The 16405-nt window shown below is 42.5% G+C and overlaps 3 protein-coding genes across 5 annotated transcripts; 2 read left to right on the forward strand and 1 right to left on the reverse strand.

Moving 5' to 3' along the window:
- Nucleotides 1–365: 365 nt before the first annotated feature.
- On the reverse strand, nucleotides 366–4781 carry si:ch211-191a24.4 (uncharacterized protein LOC100150331 homolog). Of its 3 annotated transcripts, none has more exons than XM_026346111.1 (4): nucleotides 4677–4781; nucleotides 4378–4494; nucleotides 3722–3840; nucleotides 366–2880 (listed from the first exon to the last, which is right to left on the reverse strand). In XM_026346111.1, the coding sequence occupies exons 2-4, from the start codon at nucleotides 4467–4469 to the stop codon at nucleotides 2204–2206; spliced, it is 888 nt and encodes a 295-aa protein (XP_026201896.1). In that variant the 5' UTR covers nucleotides 4470–4494; nucleotides 4677–4781; the 3' UTR covers nucleotides 366–2203. The 3 variants fall into 3 exon arrangements, with proteins under 3 accessions (XP_026201896.1, XP_026201898.1, XP_026201897.1); XM_026346113.1 differs by having other exon boundaries at nucleotides 4690–4772; XM_026346112.1 differs by having other exon boundaries at nucleotides 4646–4738.
- On the forward strand, nucleotides 4751–7597 carry c4h8orf82 (chromosome 4 C8orf82 homolog). Its single transcript, XM_026346114.1, has 4 exons — nucleotides 4751–4837; nucleotides 5679–6018; nucleotides 6098–6146; nucleotides 6277–7597. Exons 2-4 carry the CDS (start codon nucleotides 5854–5856, stop codon nucleotides 6747–6749), a joined length of 687 nt encoding a protein of 228 aa, XP_026201899.1. The 5' UTR covers nucleotides 4751–4837; nucleotides 5679–5853; the 3' UTR covers nucleotides 6750–7597.
- A 373-nt stretch (nucleotides 7598–7970) lies between these two features.
- On the forward strand, nucleotides 7971–15253 carry naprt (nicotinate phosphoribosyltransferase). Its single transcript, XM_026346109.1, has 13 exons — nucleotides 7971–8373; nucleotides 9141–9268; nucleotides 9358–9440; nucleotides 10165–10295; nucleotides 10388–10503; nucleotides 10903–11099; nucleotides 12762–12902; nucleotides 13039–13123; nucleotides 13204–13284; nucleotides 13393–13495; nucleotides 13944–14101; nucleotides 14430–14537; nucleotides 14616–15253. The coding sequence occupies exons 1-13, from the start codon at nucleotides 8127–8129 to the stop codon at nucleotides 14700–14702; spliced, it is 1665 nt and encodes a 554-aa protein (XP_026201894.1). The 5' UTR covers nucleotides 7971–8126; the 3' UTR covers nucleotides 14703–15253.
- Nucleotides 15254–16405: the final 1152 nt, after the last annotated feature.

Genomic DNA, 16405 nt, shown 5'->3' on the forward strand with positions numbered 1-16405 from the left:
GGCCGGGACCGACATCATAGTAGCTTGTGACCAATCCAGTCTCCAAACGCATCCCAAAGGGCAAACGGTGGATCCAGGCGACGAGATCTCCAGCCAGAAGTTGGGCATCAGGACGAGTCAGACAGGTCCAGAGGGCAAAGGGTGGAATGACGTGTAGCTCGACAGAGAGACAGGAAGAGGGAAAAGAGAGAGGGAGAGGGAAAGAGAGAGAAGAGGAGAGATTGCAGTTAGTTGTATTCACAGTCAGATAAAGTTTGAGGTGAATGTATATTTAGTGTAGTGCAGCAGGGACTAAAACAGGAGACTGTTTGGTATCAGTCACTTCAGCATCAGATTAACAATATAAATCATTAGTGGCAGCTCAGTTTTATTCAATCAACATTTTATTAGATTTGTGGCAGAAATCTTCAGAGACGATGTGTTAAAACTCGAAATCAAACTAAAAACATCACTACAGTGATTTTAATTTTTAAATAAGAACTTGCACAGCAACAGACGACAATCGTTCATTTCTACCAGCTAATGTCACGCTGTCTTGTTTGTGCTGTTGTGGTACAATCGCTGCATTGTGTTATCTGAACGGGTAAAATTAGAACTTGGGTAATTACCTCACTCTGCAGAATTTCTTTTGTTAGTAATTAAGTCTTGACTGAACGGTCACATCTCTGCTGTGTCCTTTGTGCATGTGTGGTCCATTGTGTGACAGCAGCGACGAGGACATGCAACAGTGATGTGACCGCTGGCAAGAAGCCTCTGAAGTGCACAGAGCGAACAAAACATCTGCAAAGGAGCTGTACAGACTCCTGGAGCCTCCTGCAGGCTGTCTGCTTTATCACATGTAGTAAAAGAACGTCTGGAATCATTTCACATTGGTGGACGTTTAATTTGAGTAGACGAAATCTTCATAAAAGCTGTACAGTTTAGTTGCACTATCAAAAACACAATTATACCAGTACACAATATTAATAGAAACTGCTGTTTGAGTGCACAGTCTAATCCAACAAACAGTTAAAAATCAAACCATCCTGTATCATGAAGAGAGATAAGCTTTGAGAAAAATGTTCAGTGAGGTAAAATATACAAAATAAAAATCACATATCTAAAGTTTAATACACTGGAAAACATTCAGAAGTACAGTGAGGTTGTTTCTGCTTCCAAAGCAAAGAGAAAAAACTAGAATGAAATCAGTGTAAAGAAGCCCAGTGACCAGGTCTAAGAATAAAATACAATCATTAGCTGCGGATAATAAACACCTACAATCTAAGTCGTCAGTGTAGTAAACTGTTGAAAAATAAAAATGGTGCTTCTATATTTTACAGAAACAGTAATGATGATGGTACACGATGCAGCACCAAAGGCCCTGGTGACATTTAGTCTAGATTAGTCTGCAGAGAGTTTTTTTATTTGATGATTACGATTTACAGCTCATAAAATCAAAAATCCTGTAATTACTGAATAAATACAGTACTGTACTGTAGTACACGTATTTACAGTATAAATACATATATCTCTGTATGGTTCAGTACATTTATATTCATGAGATTCTGATTCAGATCAGAGAAAACAAACGCAGATTCATAGAAACATACCTGAATTAATGTACTGTAAAAAGCTTTTTTTGATAAATTTTTGAGATACTGATTTATTTATTTTCATGAGCTGTAGGCAATAATCATGGATAATAAAACAAACAAAAAGGGATTTAAGTATTTAATTTCACATGTAATGAATTTAAAATATGAGAGTTTCACTTTTACCAGAAAAAACATTAAAATTTAGTGAGATAAACCAAAGTGCCTCTATCAGATATGAAAGCTGCACAACACAACTGCTGCTTCACACGACGCTCAAAACACACATATCAGAATCCCTGGTGACACAGAAGTAGTTAAGAAAATTAATTCCTAAGCTATGGAAACGAAGGCATTACTTTTGTCCAGGTTTGGACCCAGTAGGAATTAAGAATACATTCGTTCCATCCCAGTGAGCTGTCTGTGCAGAAGTCGGTCTAATTCACCTAATATCACCTGCACTGGGACAGGTGAGTCGTGCAACACAGGTTATCACCGTGGTGATTTGACCTGGTTGAAACTAAGGCAGCTTCATGAAACCAGAAAACCTGAGTTGAACCCAAACCTATCTGGCAAACCCACTAGTCTCGCTTCATGATACAGGAATCTAGATGCCCGTCCTTTCTTGCTCCTCACACAGAGATGGCTTCAACCCTCTGCGAGGATCTCTGTGGTTTTGCTCGGCTCTGTAGCTGAGTTCGGTCCTGCTGTCTCCCCGTCTCTCTGCGCTCTCTCTCCTGCAGGTAGCGCTTCACTCGTCGGATGGTCAGGAAGGTGAATGCCGCGCCGGCTGTATACAGGATAGCTGTGATGAGCCCGAACAGAGCCACAGCTGCGTCCGCCCCGCTCACGTCGCAGTTCATCCAGGTGTAGCCGTTACGTGCGTACAACCTCTCTCGCAATTTGCACGTATCGGTTGAGTTGACCCTGATAATGAAGTGCAGGTAGAGGCCGACAGCCACCACGTACATCACTGCACCCACGGCCTGAAACACCAGCGCTCCGAGCAGCAGCTTCTGGGCCATCAGGTGAGGGGGTTTGTTACCACTGACCACAAACAACAGCGAGATGACGCCAAAGGTCAGGCTGAAGGCGATGCCCCCGTAGATCCCCGGTGCCCTCATCTGGCTGTACTGCATGTCCAGATCTCGCACCTGCTGCAGCTCGGTGCCCTGCAGGTTAATGTTGGTGTTGATGTCGAAGCTGGTCATCCCGGCCCCCGAGGACATGCCTGATGTCACCATCTGAGCTGCCACCACGCAGATTAGGACCAGGCCGTTGGTGAGTACAGCACAGATCAGCATGACACCTGGGGAGGGGAGTGGAGAGGAAGAAAGTCAAATTAAGCAACTTAACATGCTCCTTAAAGAAAGTGTGCTGACGTGACTTTTGATCAATATCAGTAGTGAAATTAACTGTTTGTATGTTTATTAGTTTACTACAGCTGCAGTAAAATAATCCTAGAGGTTATCAAGCTTTACTGATAACTATTCTCATGTCTGCACCACACAGGACTATAATAGATAATAGATTATTAACCCTCTCAACCCAAACCGTGGAAATTACCACAACCAAAAGTCTCTTAAGTGACTTTATAGAAGCGACTTTAATGAATGGGGCCAGTGGAACAAACAAACCTGCGCGTCGACAAAACTGGAAGATTTCTAAAACTCTGGAGGAGAAAATACCGATGTAAACAAGATCTTCTGGACTTGAGACCAAACCTGAGCTGTTTGGGACATGGTTGCTGTTTTGGTTTGGTGAAGGAGGTGGTGGGAACATAATCCTGTGGAGCCGTTTTGCTACTTTGGGTACAGGGAACCTTGTTCAGGTGGATAATGAAAAACCTGCTACCACACAGATTGGATGAGCTGGAACAAACACGTTTGGTTGTGGTCATTTCAACGTTAAGGGTTTGGTTTAATCTCATAAAGGAGGTTAATAATTTGTTTCCCTGTATAGGGTTGTCTCTCTTTTTCATCCAGGTGTCATGTTAGTCTGTGAGAAAATAGACCAGCACACACCTAAAACCAGTCAGTCCAGTTTTCAGAGTAGGAGGAAGGAATGAGCTCCACTGAAACCACAATCCGCCCTCTGCTGCATGTTGTTTTATTCGACCCAGATACTTTCACTCTGATCTGTGTTCTTACCTCTTCTGGAGCAGACGTGTGTGCACTTGGACTCACGGCGCTCCCCTCGGGTGTCCTCCCGGACATGTCTGCGAGGGTGGCCCGCTTCTCTGGGGTAGTAGGGGGCTTGAGAGGAAGACCTTGGTCACGTAGGAAGAGATGCAGATTCAGTTTATTTATATAGAAACACGTCACAAGTCACTTTACATCGCAAGGTTAAGACCTTACAGAATTAATACTACATGATATAAATACATCAAGTAAATTATCAACTACTTGTTCTTGTAGTTTGTAGTATTATATGTAAATGAAGTGTTCGATATACTGAAGAAATACTGAAGAAATACTTTAGTAATACTTCAGTAATACTTGTTTTTATGCTGTTATTTTAGAAATAATTGAAGTATTACTAACTCTTAAAGCAGTTACATGATAAAATAGGAATATGGGCTAAATTTAAAACAGTTGTACAATGTGACATGCAGCTAATGCTGCAGCTGGTGACGTCATCTGGAGGAGCGGTGCAGCTCCAGTGACGTCATCTGGAGGAGATACTTTAAGAAGTACTCTGAAACTAGAACCGTCGGTGCTGTTGGTGTTTTAGCGCTGTTAGCCAGTTAAATGTTGTTAAACCACAGACATTTACACTAAGAAGACAGTTTTAGTCGTAAACACACCTGCCGGACGAGCGTCGGTCGCCGCGCGGCTCCCGGTACTGTCCTCCGGGTTTGTCCCGGTATTCCCGGTCTGAACGGGACGAGCTGCTCATATCGTACCTGCCGGTGGAGACACACCTGAGGGTGCGACACAACAGGTAAACAGGTCGTAAACATGCGGACGACCGCTGACGTAAGTGACGTCAGAACGTAGTAAACGTAACGTTAACGTGACAGTTTTAGGTTAAAACACAAAAACAACGACTGTTCTTTAAAACACGACTTGAACCTTTATGATCCACTGACGACCACCAGCTGACCTGTTAAACTCACTCTGACGTCGATTCTTTTGCTCCCAGTCCGACTACAAGTCCATTATTTGGACACCGAGCCGAACTCACCTGTACCTGAGTCCAGGTAGCTCCACCCCACCTGGAAAAAGAGGAGGGGCGAAACGCGGAAGTGAAACCCGCAGGTGCAGGTAGGGAGGTGCTAACTGAGCCTTCATTGAAGTACAAAGATACAAAAAGATTTATTAGTCACTCTTAATGGATTTCAGCATGAATCAGTCAATAAACACACGTCATATGGAGTTTTTGTACAAATGCTACTTTAAAGTGCTCATTTATCTCTTCTACAGTATAGTTTATGTAGTTTATGTAGTTTATATTCTTCACCTTTTGTCACATCTGTAGTTTTTTATGTCAATAATGTCAATGATTTCACCTCCATGTGTCACCTTTTTTCCTCTATATTAAAAAAATTATTTATTTTATTCAGCTTTTTTGACCAAAACACATAAAAATACTATTCCATATCAAAGTAAAAACAAATCTCTACAGAGCAATATAAATTTATTAAAAACATAAGCTGAAAATAAGCTTGTATAAGGGCTGATGGCAATAGGTGGACAATAGAAGGGGGTCTTTGTGAGTAGATGTAACAGTTTCAATCCCCTGAATTAATTTTAATATTGTAATCAATTAATATGACTTTACAGAACTGTTTTCACTATGACATCCAAGAGTATATTTTCGTAAACATTTCCTCAAAAACCAAATTAATACTCTTTAGAGGTACTGTATTGAATTATTACATATAAGTAGCAAAAGATCATCACACAAATCTGAATTATTTATATATTTGTATTAACCCTTTAGAGGATTTAATTTAGAGAATCGTTTTTGTATTTCTTTTTGTGTTTATCTTTCTTTGTAAGCTCTTTACTTCTGTTCTAATTACTTTTTAGTTGTGTTTTGTTCATTTCTTACTGATCATGTTTCTCTGATCTAATCATTGAACTTCATCTTAATCTCCACCAGGTGGCAGCAGTCAACAGCGGACATGGTGCAACAGCGAAAATCTTCCGGGTTGAAACTCCAACCGTAAACAGTAACATGAGGGGGTTCCTGTGGTGACACCGCCCGTTCGAGTCGTGTCTGTTTCCTTCGTGTGTTTATTCCTGAACATCTTTCATTTCTTTGAGCCCGCTCCGTCATGTCGTTCCTCCGAACTGCGGCTCTCAGCTGCACAGTTCTGCCCGCTGTGCGCGGCCTGTCCGCCGGCGGAACCGCCTCCAGAACCGCCGCTACCTACATCCAGGGCCAGAGCCCCGAACCACGGATCCGGGAGTACTTCTACTACCTGGACCACCAGGGACAGGTGAGTGTGTGCTGCCTCTAAATGACACCTTCAGACTGTGTTGACATGAATCTGGTGCTGATGTTTGTTCCGCTTCCAGCTTTTCCTCGATGACACTAAAGTGAAGAACTTTGTGACCTGCTTCAAAGGTAAACATGGTTTTTATTTCACTAGAGTTTTAATCAGATGTATCTTTGAAAACATTCAAACCTGATACACCTGTGGCTGGGACACGCTAACTAAAGTATATTTACTTCGTCACCTGTCCCTTTTCCACAGATAAACAGTTCCTGGTCTTCTTCTTCAGTCGTCTTCGTTCTAATCAGAGTGGCCGTCATGAGGAGGACTTCCCTTTCCTGTCCCTGTGTGGGAGAGAGAGGAACTTTCTGCGCTGCGATGACCGACCTGTCGTCTTCACCCACCTGCTGCAGAACCACCAGGGACCCGTGCTGTCCTATTGTGGAGGGGCCGAGAAGCTGACTGTCCCGTTTCGCCCAGAGGCTCTGTACATGCACCCCGTCAGCGGACGGGTCTACCACCCCTCCTCAGAGCGCTCAGGGGGGGTCGGCTTGGTCAGGTCAGCTCTGGCGATCGAGCTTAGCCCCTTCTTCATTTACCCAACAGAGCAGAGCCCCTCGGGGCAGCCTGCACACTTCGTCTGGGGAGGACACAAACACACATTGACCCATGAGCTCTCACGATTTTTCCCCCTAGAAGAAAAAGGCAGCGGGCAGCAGGGAGAGCCGGGATAGTGAGCAGAACAAGTTGAAGATGTCAAGTAGTTTTTGAAATGACATCCTTATATTATTACTGTTCTAAAGTGGAAGTGGTGAAGATGGATACTGTGGAGTTACGCAGCCTCTATCGATCTGCAAACAGTTATTTATGGACATCAAACACCTAAAATTATATCAACATACAGCATAAAAATAATTTATAAAAACGACGACTGTGTTTTTATATTCAGTTAATATACTGGGGGCAGCAAATGCATAATGATATATAAAATAATTTAAAAGGAGTTTGCTTTCTTACAACATTTGAATCTAACAACCTATTTATTTTATTTGTTTCATAAAAATATTAATTTAAAAGCAGAAGAAATCTCAGGAAGAGCAGTTGATCGTGTTTGTGCAGAGGCTCTGATTGATTTTCCATCTTCTCTGTTTCTCTGGGTTTTTATGTTGGTTACAACTATAAATCCAGTCTGAACAGACAAAACCCAAATCTGAAACCGAGCGTAGACATCGAGTGAAATTTAATGTTTTAATAATTCATGTAAAAGGACACAACAAAACACACCTGTCAGTCACATGTTCCAATACTTTTGCCCACATGATGAACGAGTGGCTATCGTCTTGTTGTGTTCAGATCCAGATAAAAACACCTGGAAATAAAAACTGAACAGTTGATGTTTTGTCTCATTTATCTTCTGATGTCAGATGATCTGTGACCAACACGCAGCTCGTTTAGTTCTCTAACTACTGGTTGATCATTATTAAGAGACTCTTCTTGAGTAGAGCTTTAACCAGCCGTTTTTAAACTAACTGTTATTGTTACTCATTAAGTGACAGATAAATAAAGCTGCTTCTGGAATTCAGGTGCCACTGTGTGAAAACAGATTCCATCATTTTAAATATTCTGCTGAACTCAGTCTGTGATTTCAATAAATTAATTTTAATTTTAGTTTCTGTGCATGTTTCCCTGTCACATGTTTCCAACCACTACAGTTATATTTTGGAAGTGATCCATCTTCCATCTGTGGATTTATTATGTGTTACTAAACTTTTCCTTCATGTGTTTTGGATTTATACACTGACTATATACTTCCTCCTCGTTACTTAGATTAAAGCAGCACTAATATTTGGTCTTAAAGGAGAAAAATATTCATAAAAAGTCATCAAACTTTTTCTTATAGAGCGAAAACTGTAAAAATAAATAACTTCATGGTTTTTATGCTTCTGATCAAATGGATCCAGGAAACCTCCGGTTCTACTTTTAATGGATTTGGATTTGACAGGACCCTGTCCTGCCTTTGAGGGATCTGAGTCTCAGTAGGTGAAGGAGGGACCTCAGAGAACTGCAAGTCCCAGAGACCTCGGCATCGCTGAACCTGGTGCTTGGAGAACATGGCAGCTCCGTGCAGCGACACATGTGAGGCCAAGGAGCGGTCTCTCCGGGAGCGGGTCCCCCCGCTACTGACCGACCTGTACCAGTTCACGATGGCGTACGCGTACTGGCGGTCCGGACGGCACCAGGAGCCGGCCGTGTTCGAGCTCTTCTTCAGAGACAACCCGTTCGGCGGCGGCTTCTCGCTGTTCGCTGGTCTGGAGGACTGCCTGCTGTTCCTGCGCAGCTTCCACTTCACAGACGAAGGTGAGAGTTGGAACTTTTCTCTTCACATGATTACATTTAATAACCAAATCTAGTTACATCCGGTTTAACTTTATTCTTTGATCCAAACCGGTTTTACGCAAACCGAACCGGTTGCGCAATACGCAATGGCACGCGTGACCCTGCGAGGTGGGGGGGCTGAAGGTGGGCTACGGTCTGTCCTGTGACTCTGACCTTTAGCACAACAGAACAATCCGTAATCAGCCGTGTGCTGTAAGGATCAGTGTGGGAGAGAAATGTGAAGCTTTCTGCTCCAATAACCGATAAAACTTCAGTAGAAGAGCTTCAGCTGTGGACACCCACCGTGGAGAAAGTGCTTTTCTCATGTCACAGTGTTGTAGTTACACAGATTAGTACAACAAAGACTCTGCAACATGCAGCCACAGAGCTTCAAGTAAGAGCATGTTGGATTATTACTGATGCTTCATTTAATAATATTTAATGCTGTTGGTTGAGCTGAATCTAATTCTAATAATTTACTGTACAACAAATTAGCAGTTTGTCCTTTTAAATGTTTCTTGTGAAGTAAAAGCCGTAACTGCATCCGTCCATGACCCTACGCAGTTTAGATGTCACTGGGTGAAAGGTGCAGGCACGCTGGTAACTACTGCTGAGGATCACGGTGAAATCTGTTGAAGGTTCCCTCGTACAGAAAGTTGTATCTCTATTATTGTAAAGTGTGTGTGTGTGTTGTTGGTTTTAGTCCCAGCATCCAGCTGTTTTTCTAATGTTGTATTTTGTGGATCCAGATGTGGAATTCCTGCGCTCGGTCCTGCCCCCAAACACCGACCCCGCGTTCTTCCAGTTCCTAAGAGGCCTGGACTGTTCAGGTGTCACAATCCGCTCCGTCCCTGAGGGCACGGTGGTGTTTGCCAGGGTGAGCTGCAGGTCAAAGGTCACAAACAAAGTCTGTGTGTGGGGAGGTCAGAAGGTCTAACATGTGGTTTGTGTCTAAAACGTCTGCAGGTGCCTCTGCTGGAGGTGGCCGGTCCTCTGGCTGTGGTGCAACTGCTTGAGACCAGTTTACTGTGTCTGGTTAACTATGCCAGGTAAAAACCAACACACAGGTAAATACAGAAAGGTCAGGTGAGAGTCTGAAACATAAACAGTTTATTAGGAACACCAATTAACACTAAGTCAGGTTAGACTGACGCAACAAGTCCTGCTGGTAATGTGCTGGCTCAGAGAGTTGTTGATTTAACTACATGTTCTGTATATTTTTACATATATTTTCCATTAACTACCTAAATATCAAAGTCATAAAGTCATAACCAACATTAACTGCTGGTGAACAGCAGCTGGTTTCTGAAAACTAGCAGGGGCCACATTATGGAATGACTCCTACGCAGTAGAGTCATCACACTAGTAAACATCACAGAGGAGCGGAGTGAAGAGACTAGTTCAAATATGACTAATCAGGGGAAATGAGCAGACGGAGCTGTTAGCGACAGAAACAATCAGCGAATAACGACATGAAAAACCAGATTCGTACTTTTCTGTGATTTAGTGTTTAATGTTAAATCAAAGACACGTCGAAGGGTCTTTAAAGTTGTATATTTAGGTGGATTTATTTAGATTTCACATAAACAAAAATCAAACAACCAAATTACAGAGATCAGCTCTGCCTCCATTCACTCCCCCTCTTGCTTGTGGTTTCTCGTCTGTACTTTAAGTGGGTTCCACCATCAGTCATCCAGCCACAGCTCTGGCCACAGTCCCTTATAACTTTCTGAAGCTATAAAATAGCCTGTTGTTCTTCTTCTCCGCTGTCAGCCTGGTGTGCAGTAATGCTGCCCGCTTCCGCCTGGCAGCTGGTCCCAGGAGGAAGCTGCTGGAGCTTGGCCTGAGGAGGGCTCAGGGACCAGATGGAGGGCTCACCGCCTCACGATACACACACATGGGAGGTGAATGTTGTGCGATGGCCACTGTTCAGGTGTAATGCCCTGAATCATGGCTGTAATAAAGCAAGTAATGACTGGAAACTGTCTCCCTGCAGGGTTTGACCTCACCAGTAACGTCCAGGCTGGTTTCCTGTTCGGGATCCCTGTCGCAGGGACCATGGCACACTCGTACGTCACTTCCTTTAACTCCCTGGAGGAGGTTTGGCCACAGGTGAGTATCTGCTCTCGCCTCTGATCTGTCTTGATGCACCACACCAGGGGTTTTGCACGTAGCTGTCCATGTATAATTTCAGTGGTTTTATGTGCACGAATCAAAGGGTTTAGTGGTAAGAGGTAAGCTTAATGCCCACACACTAGCCTCTTGGTTTTCTGTAATCTGTGCAGACTTTGAAAGCTGAAGGCGATTAGAGTTAGATAAGAGTTAATGAGTTTATTCTGAAGTCTGGAACTTTATTTTCATCAGTGTTGAAAACTGAAAAATGTGGATAACAAAGAGCTACAGGCACCGAACATGTTGCCAACAGTGGAGTTCACATTCCTCAAAAACAAACTGTTTCATTCCTGCTGAGGTTTCACAAAGTTGCTCATAATGTTTTTTTTTTCCACTCAGACTCTCGCGGCGGTAGATGGAGACCGGGACCCAGTCGACTTTGTTTCGCTGACAAAAGGCTGGTTAACTCATGTGTGTGAGCTTCTGGGAGCCGAGTCTGGGAAGATCAGAGAGGGCGAGTTAGCCGCCTTCTTGTCTTACGCCATCGCCTACCCTCAGAACTTCCTGCCTGTGATTGACAGCTACAGCGTTGGCTGGTAACTACTCAGATTCTGACAAATTCCTGTCTCGTGACAGGAGTAATTTCACTGTCCAATAAAATAGTGTAGTACATTATGCTGCTGTGTTATTATTATTTAGATTTTGCAGCAGCACTATATTTAAATGTTCATGTGTTTTCAATGAGCGTAGTGCTTTTGAGTTCTGTACTCAGAAGTCATGTAGTTATCGTTCACTTTGTGATAATGAAGGAGCAGCTATTCATTTACAATAGAATGGTTAAGGATGTTAGGACACCTGTTTTTCGTTTTTTTTACAAATTATTTATACCGATCATCGTAATCCTAGATTCCTCTTTGTAACTGTTGATAAACCAGTTAATCCAGCTGGTTTACCAACATGTTTACCAACTTGTTGCTGACTGCAACAAGTTCCTGTCACACTTTGTCTCCAAAGTAGAGTCAATAAAATGTGGGATCATGCAAAATCCATCATTCTTGGATGTGACTCATCAATATCTGAATTCCTTGAACCATTTTTACTTGAGACTATAACTCACTTGAAGGCAACATCCAGTCCGTGTTATATTATTCCAACCAGGTTCTTATTAAATGCCACAGACTGTTTAGGAAACATTTGCTCTCTATATTCAACAGATCACTGTCTACTGGCTGTGTCCCTGATTATTTTAAAGTTGCCTGTATACAGCCTGTGTTAAAGAAACCTGGACTTGATCCAACTTTAACTGACAGTTATTGCCCCATCTCCAAACCCTTTGTATCTGAGACTCTCGAAAACATGGTTTCTGGTCAATTGTTTGCTGTTGTTGAAACTAATAATATTCTTTTAAAGTTCCAGTCAGCCCTCAGTCATTAACAGACCTTTTAATCAATGCTGATGCTGGTAAATGTTCTGTCATGGTGTTGTTGGATTTAAGTGCTGCCTTCGGCACAAATGACCATACTATTCTTTTGGATAGGTTGAGGCACTGGTTGGAACTATCAAGCACTGCATTACTTTGGTTTACATCATATTTAACTAATAGGAACTCTTGTGTGTCTATTGATAACTTCACATCTTCCCTCTCCCTTACTGGATATGGTGCACCCCAAGGTTCAATACTAGGTCCAATTTTATTCTCACTATACATGCTTCCTCTCAGAGATGTTATACGCAGACATAATATCTCATTCCACTATTATGCTGATGACTCGCAGTTGTATCTCCATATCACACCCATGGACCATGCTACACTGGGTTCCCTACAATTGTGTATGTCTGATATAAAAAAAAAATGGATGCTCCTAAATCTTATCAGAAATCAGAAATTCTTTTAATTGGACCACACAACATTTCATGTTATATACTGCCACCTACTGGCTAGCACAAGAATGAGATTCTTGTGCTAGCTTTGACTGATTCTAACCTATTTTATTATTTTATTGTGATTGAATTTTGTCTTATTTTTTTTAATTGCCTGTTTTTATTGTGCAGCACTTAGTGCTCTGTTTTGATACGTGCTTTATAAATAATGCTATTATTATTATAATATAAATAATTTTGTGTCACTACTGTTCACTTATTTAGTTAGTTTAGTTCTGTTATTGGAGCTGTTTAATCTTAATGGTAACTACTGTATGTCAAGGTTTAATTTGAGAGAGTAAATATATGTAATATGAATTGTGTGTATGTGATTTCAGTAGCGGCCTCTTGAATTTCTGTGCCGTGGCCTTGGCGCTGTGTGAACTGGGCTACAGGCCTGTGGGGGTTCGTCTGGACAGCGGGGACCTGTGCAGGCAGTCGCTCGATGTCCGTGGTGTCTTCAGACTCTGCAGTGAGCAGTGAGTGAGGCACCATGCTGCACATGTTCATTAGTATGTCTCTAAAACCCACCCTGAGAGATGATCTTCTGTAGTACGTGACACAGTTTCCATTGTTCCCTTTTTTCTTATTGTTCATTTTGCTTCGTGTCTGCAGTTTTTCAGTCCCTGCTTTTAATTCACTTATCATTGTTGGGACCAATAACATATCAGAGCAAAGCATGATTGAGCTCAACAAGAAGGTAAAGAGAGTGATTGTGTAGAAAGAGTTTCTGATTGTATTCCCTGTTTGTGCTTGATGCTCTGTATATGACTGTTTCAGGAGAATGAGATCGACGTGGTTGGTGTCGGAACACATCTGGTGACGTGCACGAAACAACCCTCGCTGGGTTGTGTCTATAAGGTCATATGAGAAACGCAAAACAGCACTTACTGTATCTGGAAACGTCTCTGAACGCGCCAAACTCAGTTCTTCTTTTCTATTAACATCTGTATGTCGGACTGTTGTTAGCTGGTGGAGGTGAGGGGGAGGCCGAGGATGAAGATCAGCGAGGACCCACAGAAAAGCACTGTACCCGGGAGGAAAGCTGTCTACAGGCTCCTGGATGCTGAGGGTGAGGATCAGAGTGTTGCACATTTAAGATCCCAAAAGAGACGGTGTTACATGCTTCAAGGCCTCGTTTACAGCTGGTATTATAATGCATCTCAGAAATAATAAGACCTTTCCACCCATGCTGATGTTATGTCTTTTAAACAGAACCTGCTGTTTACAGTTGGAAAACTTGTTGTGATTTTAAACATCACAAACATTTTATGGTCCCGATGTTGCTACAACATCTGCTTCTCATTTTATAGCAGTAAAACACACAGAACAAACTTTTTTTTACTGAATAGCTGACACTTACAGTCAGAGCTTAGACAAATATGAAGAACATAGTGTTTGGTTCATAAGCAGTAAGACTGTAAGATGGACGTTTTACATGCCGCACTTTGGTTCCCTGGTGTCTAATGAACCTCTCGGACCTTCTACAGTGTTCTGTTTCCCTCCTCTCTCCTCTGCAGACCATCCTTTTATGGACCTGGTGTGTTTGGCACTGGAGCCTCCTCCAGAAGGAGCAGTTCCTCTGAGCTGTTACCCACTGGGCTGTGATTCGTCCTCTGTCTCAGTCACTCCAGCTCAGGTCACCTGTCTGTATCAGGAGGTGTTTACTAAAGGACAGGTGAGAGCTGTCTACACACTACAGGTGAAAGACATTCTTGACAGAAACACACTGTCAAGAAGGAATTATGAGAAGCAGACGCTGTAAGTTGGAGAGTTTGAACAGATTATTTCTTGATTTAAATCAGATTTACATACTTACAGAAGGATTTAATAACCTAGAGCGTGCACCGCATCTGAAGCAGTGATAAATGAAACGGTACAAGACTTAAAATAACTCAGTTTGTTCGCACATGTTTGGGAAGATTTTACTGAACACATGTTAAATAACTTCTAAAGTTACTGTGGAGGAATTCTGTCTCTATAAATGTGTCTCCCACATTGTCCAGGTCACACACCCTCAGAGCAGCGCTGCACAAACTAGAGAGAAGGTCCAGAGCTCCCTCCAGACTCTGCATCCTCGATATAAGAGGCTGCAGGAGCCCGAATCGTACACAGTGAGTGTCAATGAGATACAGAACAACCTCTCTAAGACACAGACCCCTTTTACTTCATGTGGTCTTCTCTGCCAACAGGTGGCTCTGTCAGAAAGACTCCATCACCTGGTCACTGAGCTCCAAAGAGGCAGCAGCATCGACAGCAACTTTCTGTTGGCCAACTAAGACCAGCTCAACTCTCCAAACACAGGAAGTCCCAGTTGTGTTGTGACCTTCTTTCTGATCTAATGCCTGGAAAATGTTTAGCAAGCGTTTTAAAATTAACCAGACTTTACAAGGACTTTGGTACCTACTGAAGCAGATAACAAGGCCTCTGTCAAACTGAATTGATTTGTTTTCCTGTTGCGAACTTGTTTTGATTATTTCTACGCGACCAACTCTGTAAAGTGAAGTCACCGTTAAGCACATTCCACATGTTCCACACTGACAAATCGATGTAGACGTTTTAGTAAGCAATCAAATCCCCCTGCCCTTCGTTCTTAGTTTCTTTTTTTTGATTGAACTGTAAACAAACTAAACCCACATGTCTACAGAGCAAACCAGTGCAGCTCAGGTTATTTTAAAATTCGCTCTGTGTGGCGTCTGTAACGCTTCTTGATTCTATTAAAGACAAGAGAGCAGGTGATGAGAAGGAAAGCTGTGACTTTTTAATCATGTACTGTACCTGAACATACCTCATATTTGTATGAAAAATAAATGACAGCTTCTTATGTCAACATCATTTCCAAGTGTCGAACATCAAATTACTGAATAAGGAACCGGCCCTGAACCTAACACACAAACATCCAGCATTTGTTCTCTTTATCGTCATCGTTAAGAACAGTCGAGTGTGAATCCTAACTTTACTGTGTGTTTCAGCTGGAGGCCATGTGAGAAGGGTTTCCGAGGGCTGTGATTGGCTGCCTGCTGACCAGTGGTTGTATAAATGCAGATACACCCAGTGGACATATGGAGCTGATTAGACACGGAGAGGCCGTGAAATCATCCACCACTGTCTCATCTTACTGAGGTGGACAACGTGAACGAATACCACACAGCTGCTTTACAGATTACTTCTACTACTACTACTACTACTCTAAATACTACGCAGTAGCCATTTCCAGCCACTCTTTCTTCTGCAGATCACTGTTGGACAGATGCATGTTTTCAGATGGACACACAGCCTCTGTGGATCATCAGAAACCACTGTGTTCACTGGCTGCAGGACAGTTGCTGCTTGTTTGGAGGAAGGAAATTATACACTGCTCATCCAAAAAAAAAAAAAAAAAAAGTCACGCACTCTAATATTTTGTCGCCTTTCTCTTTACAGCCACATTCACCGTGGCATCATTTTAATAAGCTTCTTCACAACATAACATTTATTGTCATCCAGAGTGGCATTTATTATGATTATATATACTGATGAAGGGAGAGTTGGACCCAAGTCTTCTCCAGCACATCTCAAAGATTCTCAGTGGGGTTAAGGTCTGGACTCTGTGGGGTTAAGGTCTGGACTGGTCCTCCTCCCTGAACCACTCTTTTACAGTTTGTTCCTGATGAATCCTGACGTCTTGGAATATGCCCTTTGCCACGACCTCAGGATGTGTCTTCTGAAGAAATGAGAAGCTGCATCAGTTAGAGTTAAATAACTTGTTGAACATAATCATCCATGCAGTAATTATCCGGGGGGGTCTAACCTGTTAGCTTAGTTAAGTCCAGGTGGTGACTGACTGTCAGTAAATCTAAAATAAAAACTTCTGGAACTCTAACTTTGCGTCTTTATCACCAACCACTTGAAACTGGATTCACTGCTGCAGCTGATGACACGTCTGTGACCTCTGCAACCTGAACCCCACTTGACCTCTCGACATGACCTTTTAAACTTGTAA

Source organism: Anabas testudineus, chromosome 4 (genome assembly GCF_900324465.2).
Source record: "Anabas testudineus chromosome 4, fAnaTes1.2, whole genome shotgun sequence".
Lineage (NCBI taxonomy): Eukaryota > Metazoa > Chordata > Actinopteri > Anabantiformes > Anabantidae > Anabas > Anabas testudineus.

Bases quoted from the DNA above. Each gene is read 5' to 3' on its own strand.
- naprt (XM_026346109.1), top strand. From the start codon at position 8,127: ATGGCAGCTCCGTGCAGCGACACATGTGAGGCCAAGGAGCGGTCTCTC. The intron at 9,269-9,357 runs GTGAGCTGCAGG...AAACGTCTGCAG, and splicing joins GCACGGTGGTGTTTGCCAGG to GTGCCTCTGCTGGAGGTGGC. The intron at 13,124-13,203 runs GTAAAGAGAGTG...TGACTGTTTCAG, and splicing joins TGATTGAGCTCAACAAGAAG to GAGAATGAGATCGACGTGGT.
- c4h8orf82 (XM_026346114.1), top strand. From the start codon at position 5,854: ATGTCGTTCCTCCGAACTGCGGCTCTCAGCTGCACAGTTCTGCCCGCT. The intron at 6,019-6,097 runs GTGAGTGTGTGC...TTCCGCTTCCAG, and splicing joins ACCTGGACCACCAGGGACAG to CTTTTCCTCGATGACACTAA. The intron at 6,147-6,276 runs GTAAACATGGTT...CCTTTTCCACAG, and splicing joins CTTTGTGACCTGCTTCAAAG to ATAAACAGTTCCTGGTCTTC.
- si:ch211-191a24.4 (XM_026346111.1), bottom strand. From the start codon at position 4,469: ATGAGCAGCTCGTCCCGTTCAGACCGGGAATACCGGGACAAACCCGGA. The intron at 3,841-4,377 runs GTGTGTTTACGA...TACGTGACCAAG, and splicing joins GACCGACGCTCGTCCGGCAG to GTCTTCCTCTCAAGCCCCCT. The intron at 2,881-3,721 runs GTAAGAACACAG...TCCCCTCCCCAG, and splicing joins ACACGTCTGCTCCAGAAGAG to GTGTCATGCTGATCTGTGCT.